Consider the following 6599-nt stretch of genomic DNA (forward strand, 5'->3'; position numbering starts at 1 on the left):
ATTTTTTAATTTCATTATTTTCAACGTAACAAAAGTAACAACCTAAAATGAGAATATACTCTATTTTGTTTTGTGTGTGTATTTGAGTTATATAATTGAAGTCGGGCGGAGTATGATTGATGATTGTTGATATATAGGACAAAAGCAGTGAGACTCAGACAATAGGTGTTGGAATTCCCACTGCCAAATAGTAGTTTTCTTTCACTTCCATCCACCACCTCCTCTACGATTTCTTCATAAACCAAACGCGTGTTTCTTTATCTTATTATAGTCGTATATATATCACTCGAATATTCTTCCATCCTTCCAGAATTATGGCGCTAACATCTACAATTTCACGTGGTCCAACATCGTCTAGTTACCACCACGTGACATATCCGTCTCATCCAATCAAATTAATCCTACGTGGGAATTCAAATCTTCCACAAAAAATCTCAGCCGTTAAAATTCCCAAGTCGCAATCATCATCTTCTTCTTCTTAACACAAACAAACTCATTTCGCTTTTCGTGTTTTCTTTCTTCTTACTCCAAATAGAAACGAACGCCATGGCTACACAGCATCCACCTTCAAGCGCTTTCTCCTTCATCTCCAAAGGTTGGCGCGAAGTTCGTGATTCAGCAGACGCGGATCTACGTTTGATGAAAGATAGAGCAAACTCTTTCAAAAACCTAGCAAACTCCTTCGACCGTGAACTCGAGAATTTCTTCAATTCTGCCGCACCGGCGTTTTCTGTTCCGGCGATGAGGTCTCCGCCGGCGGCGGAGATAGAATTCGTGAAGAAATTACAGCCGAAATTGTCGGAGATTCGACGCGCTTATTCTTCGCCGGATTTTAGTAAGAAGGTTTTGGAGAAGTGGACGCCGAGAGCGAAGATTCGGATTGATTTATCGGCGATTAAGAACGCTATTGTGTCGGAGGAAGGGTTTGTGGATTTTGAGAGTGGAGTTAAGGGAAGGAGGTTGGGGTTTTGGGAAGGGTTGAAAGGTGAAGGTGAAGGTGAAGGTGAGAGTGAAACTAGGGACTGGGAACCGATTAGGGTTTTGAAAACGAGGATTAAAGAGTTTGAGAAGCGTAGTTCTTTTGATGGATTCAAGAACAGTGAATTTCTCGAGAAGCTTAAATCAAGTTTGGTATGTAATTCTTCCTCCTTTGACAATTTTCTGGTTTTAAGTTAAGTAGTTATATTGTTTAGTGACTGCGCATTCTTTCAACACATGCACTTAAGATCAATTAATTCATTTTTTCAAGTTTTTACTGGTGTCTGTGTTTGAGCTTCATAGCTGGTTGTTGCATAGCAAAATTAATATTTTCTTTGGTTTTTCATGTGCGTGGTATTACAAGTAGAATTTGATTCGAAAGTTATGATTGAAGATGCTTGGGTCTGACATGCACTCGACACACTGACGTTCAATCACTCTTATTTTCTTGAATTGTGTATTAGTGTTGTGTCTGCTGTTCGTGTTTATGGTAATGATTCATAGGTAGGGAGTCTTTCTTATTTTGACTTGGCCAGAGTCTTATATTTTTTTTTGTTCCTTTAGACACTAATTAGCTATCAGTAGTAATATACTTGTTTTTTGAGTTTGTTTGCTGCTGCTGCTGCTGCTCCTACTGCTGCTTGTTTTAACGAATGGAATGATTTGTCAAAAATAATAATTGACATGATCTTTCTGTGAATCATAATTTGGGGATGATTCATTGGTGCAGCTGAAGTGTCTTTAGTCGATTTATTGGTTGGTCATGTGGATGTTATGCTTCATATATTTGTTATTCTGTTTATGTTTAGTGAATTGTATGTCAAGTTCATACATGCGATTTTGTACTATTAAATGTTTTTTATGTGGATATTGGTGATGAGTATTCAGTTTTCCGTTTTATTTCATTTTTATGAACGTGTTTTTGTGCATAATTTTGTTATGTGCTTTCTTTCAAAGAATTCACATGTTCGTTTTCACTTTTTGCAGAGATCGATGTACAAAGAACCCGAAGAGTCAAAGGTGTGTATTTACTATGTAATTTGTTTAGTTTTTTTTGGTTGATATATGAACATGCCGATCGAATATTGGGCATCTGTGTGAAAAAAAAAAAAAAAAAAAAAAAGCAAAACTTGTACCTAGCTGGAAGGTTGTAAATTCACATGAGCCATAACGCTTGCATTTGATACCTTATACAATACAGTGAATACACCAGTCCATGCATCCTTAGGCCCCTTTCGACATGAAAATTCTTCTATTAAGACATATTTTTTTATTTATTTAGTATAGTCTTTTCATTTAATGTTATGTTTCGATTTTGACATCGGATCGGAACAATTAGCTGGGACATAGAATTATATTGAATGTAAGATATGATAAAGAAATAAGGGCTAAACCGCTCAAGCATGACATATGAATGCTATATTTAAACAATTTGTTCCATGAGAAGGATGATATAATTCTATACATGTCATCAACGTGTACACTAATTCTTGTATCTTCTAAACTTGGGACCTTGATTTGAATGTTGAATGGACTGTAGCTAACATTTCCACACATCTTTTGCAGGAAGTGCCGCCACTGGATGTACCCGAACTTCTGGCCTACTTTGTTAAACAGTCTGGGCCATTTTTGGATCAAATTGGAGTCGGCAAAGGTACTTTGTTATGCATAACTTATATTGGATTTCATTGCCATGCATGCAGCCCCTGCTTTCCCGCTTTACATATCTTATCTAAAAGTATGTATGCTGCTTAGCAACATCTTCTCTTGCAACGGACACTGTTTTTCTGATTCAACATTCTTGTCTTAAAAAATAAAAAAGTTAGCTCACCCTTTTCTTCTTTGACTCTCAACAATTATATTACTTTCCATTCGTAGAATAATAAAATGTGAGCTAAGAATCTGGAATATCTTTGCAGTTAACTCCTGGCATATACATTGTTTTTAAATTTCCATATATTAGCTATATGAAACATACCAATGCAATGGTTTCAAACAACTTCAAGCGCGTGATAAAGAGTTAATATTTTCATTTGCTTAAAAAAACATTAGCAGAGTAAACTTATACTTTCAATTCATTGTAGATTTTGCAAACGACTCAGTATATAGTTGTTTACCATGCAGTTTCTCGTAAAATCTATCAGTCGATAACTTTATATAATTTCATATTTCATAAAATTTGTTTTTGGGTTTAGAGTATATAATGTGTATAACATAACAATGCTTATAAATTTCAATAATCCAAGACCATCTTGTTACTCTTCAAAATACCTTAAGCAATGCAGAGAACATAGCCTTTAATATAAAAATATTAAGCATCTGATATCCGTATAATTAGTTAGTCAGTTATATTTCAACTGTTGGATTATGTAGAGGGGATGCCTAGTTTACAAATCTACCATTGGTTTGAAAATGTACTTCACCGTCTCGCATATAAATTTTCCCATTATTTCAATATTGTTTTCTATACTCCATTTATCATATTAAAATTGAATGTTTCCTGATACTGTTCATTAATGTTTGTGAGTAGGCGGTATGTCTTTCCATCGTCGATGCAGCTTTCTAGTTAGTCTACAAGTGTTCGTTTTACTTTATCCGCCCTTCAATTTTGTTGATTAGTTCAAATGTGATTGTTTTGCAGATACATGTGACAAGATAGTTGAAAGCTTGTATAGCAAACGCAAGAACCAATTTCTACTGCAGTCTCTTTCAGGCGAAGAACCTTCTTTACTCGAGAATGGAAACATAAATGATGAATTGGATTTACGAATAGCTAGTGTCCTTCAGAGCACAGGGCACCGGTATGAAGGTGGACTTTGGACAGACCAAGCAAAGCATGATTTGTCCAACAATGAAAGACATGTTGCAATAGTTACAACCGCTAGTCTTCCTTGGATGACGGGAACAGCAGTAAATCCACTATTTCGAGCTGCATATTTATCACAAACTAAAAAACAGAAAGTCACTCTGCTGGTTCCATGGCTTTGTGAATCGGATCAGGAACTAGTTTATCCCAGCAACCTCACTTTTACTTCACCTGAGGAGCAGGAAGGTTATATACGTAACTGGCTTGAGGAAAGGATTGGATTTAAGGCAGACTTCAAAATATCTTTTTATCCTGGGAAGGTAACTTTCTGATATTGTTAGCTGTGGAATAATTCTTGCATGACCACATTGCCTATAAGCACAGCCAATTAAAAGGTCAAAATATATTCAAATCATGTTAAAAAGGGAGAGTCCTTGTTTAATTTAATGTAATAACATCTTAAGCTTTTGATTGGTTGTGTCTATAGGCATTGCACCACGTAAGAATTGCTTGGTAGCTAGCTATATTCTATCAAGTTTCATATCACTATTGTCCATTCTAACACTTCGTCCTTCTCGGGTGTAGTTTTCAAAGGAAAGACGTAGTATAATGCCCGCTGGAGATACTTCTCAATTTATACCATCCAGGGATGCTGACATTGCTATCCTGGAAGAACCAGAGCATTTGAATTGGTATCATCATGGGAGGCGCTGGACGGATAAATTCAACCATGTTGTTGGCATTGTGCACACAAATTACTTAGAATACATCAAGAGGGAGAAAAACGGGGCACTCCAGGCGTTCTTTGTGAAACACATCAACAACTGGGTTACAAGAGCGTACTGTGATAAGGTATGTTAATTTTATATCATGGCATTTAAGGTTGAATTAACTTGGGAGATAATTAGATATTTAGAAATGATTACTGTGTTTTGGTTGATAAGTTTGTCATGGATTTTTATTATGAAAAGAGAACTGAACAAGACAAAAGGGACTAAATTATTTATGATTTATATTCAGGTTCTTCGTCTCTCGGCTGCTACTCAGGATTTACCTAAGTCTGTAATTTGCAATGTTCATGGTGTGAATCCCAAGTTCTTAAAAATCGGAGAAATGATTGCTGAAGAGAGGGAGCTAGGGCAGAAGGCTTTCACAAATGGGGCATATTTCTTGGGAAAGATGGTATGGGCAAAGGGATATAAGGAGTTGATAGATTTATTAGGAAAGCATAAGGCTGACCTTGATGGCTTCAAGTTAGATGTATTTGGGAATGGAGAGGATGCTCATGAAGTTCAGAGTGCAGCTAGAAGGTTGGATTTGAATCTCAACTTTCAGAAAGGAAGAGATCACGCAGATGATTCTCTTCACAGGTAAGAACAATTTGAATACTTTTAAATTACAATACATTCATTTGAAGATTCCCCACATCGTTCTGAAACATACCACACGATTTTGGGAAATAAACTTTTAAGTTGCATTTATTACAACATGGAACCAAGTTTTCCTTCATTGTGTCCTATCTTCATACAGTGAATCAATTTTATGTTAATAAAATTGATTTCCAAAACAGTTCTTTTCATGTATGTATAAAGGAACCTTCACCTACACATGATAATTGCTCATGCTTTATGTACCCATACACTAATACAGAACTTGTTTTTATAGTATTAAATTTGATTCCGTTTCTTTTTACATTGTTTATTTACTTCATTGAAGGTACAAAGTCTTTATAAATCCTAGCATGAGTGATGTGCTGTGCACAGCTACGGCAGAGGCACTTGCCATGGGAAAATTTGTAGTTTGTGCTGATCATCCATCAAACGAGTTCTTCACATCATTTCCCAATTGTTTGACTTACAAGACACCTGAAGACTTTGTAGCAAAAGTAAAAGAAGCGTTAGCAAATGAGCCTTATCCTCTCACACCTGAACAAAGATATCAGCTTTCTTGGGAAGCTGCAACTCAAAGATTTATGGAATATTCTGAGCTTGACCAAATCCTGAACAAGGAAAAGGATGGTGCAAAATCAAGTAGAGATAAGGGAAAGCTCATTGGCAAGTCAGCATCAATGCCTAATCTTTCAGAACTAGCAGATGGAGGCTTAGCGTTTGCTCACTATTGTCTCACAGGGAACGAGTTCCTGAGATTATGTACCGGAGGAACACCTGGGACACGTGTTTATGACAAGCAGCACTGTAAAGACCTTCATCTCTTGCCCCCACAGGTGGAAAGTCCTATCTATGGCTGGTAAATAGATTGACTAGTTTGAATATGTGGCTATAAATACTTGTGAACGCCAGAAAATGACAAGCAGCATTGTAAAAAAGTTATAAATGGCTGGTGAATAGCTTTAGTGCTTCAAATTTGTAGTTCGGCTTTCTGCTTGTTTATAGTTTGTAATTAGGTGTCTATTGTTAAGTCTATAATCCTTAAATTTTGTAGCTGCAATTGTTTTTGTATTTTTTTGTAAGTGATGTAGTTTTTTACTACTTCCAAAACACACACAGAACGCTTATGTTCAGTTGTAGTTGTACTGTGTAATGGCAAAAAAAAAAGATTGTTCATTGATGTAACATGTAGGAGTAAACGTAATAAACATTAACCAGTTTAACATAGAATAACTTTGAGCTTGAGAGAATTGGCTGTTACTAATAATAACTTTAAGCAGACAATTCGGCTGTTGAGCTACTACTAGTACTAACCAGGAGGTTTGAGGTTCAAGCCTTCAAAACTGATAACCCACTAACATTTTGTCTATCAAAGAAAAAAATCAATAATCAATAATGCCATTTATAGGGATATACTAACACTTGGT

General features: G+C 36.0%; 1 protein-coding gene across 1 annotated transcript; it reads left to right on the top strand.

Moving 5' to 3' along the window:
- Positions 1–478: 478 nt before the first annotated feature.
- LOC25499485 (digalactosyldiacylglycerol synthase 1, chloroplastic) lies at positions 479–6357 on the top strand. Its single transcript, XM_013594759.3, has 7 exons — positions 479–1131; positions 1966–1998; positions 2545–2632; positions 3620–4104; positions 4370–4636; positions 4805–5154; positions 5501–6357. The coding sequence occupies exons 1-7, from the start codon at positions 547–549 to the stop codon at positions 6033–6035; spliced, it is 2343 nt and encodes a 780-aa protein (XP_013450213.1). The 5' UTR covers positions 479–546; the 3' UTR covers positions 6036–6357.
- Positions 6358–6599: the final 242 nt, after the last annotated feature.

This window comes from Medicago truncatula, chromosome 7, assembly GCF_003473485.1.
Source record: "Medicago truncatula cultivar Jemalong A17 chromosome 7, MtrunA17r5.0-ANR, whole genome shotgun sequence".
In the NCBI taxonomy this organism is placed as follows: Eukaryota; Viridiplantae; Streptophyta; class Magnoliopsida; order Fabales; family Fabaceae; genus Medicago; species Medicago truncatula.

Excerpts from the sequence above, each read along its gene's own strand:
- LOC25499485 (XM_013594759.3), top strand. The coding sequence starts at position 547 with ATGGCTACACAGCATCCACCTTCAAGCGCTTTCTCCTTCATCTCCAAA. Across the intron at positions 2,633-3,619 it reads TCAAATTGGAGTCGGCAAAG|ATACATGTGACAAGATAGTT; the intron begins GTACTTTGTTAT and ends ATTGTTTTGCAG. Across the intron at positions 5,155-5,500 it reads GCAGATGATTCTCTTCACAG|GTACAAAGTCTTTATAAATC; the intron begins GTAAGAACAATT and ends ACTTCATTGAAG.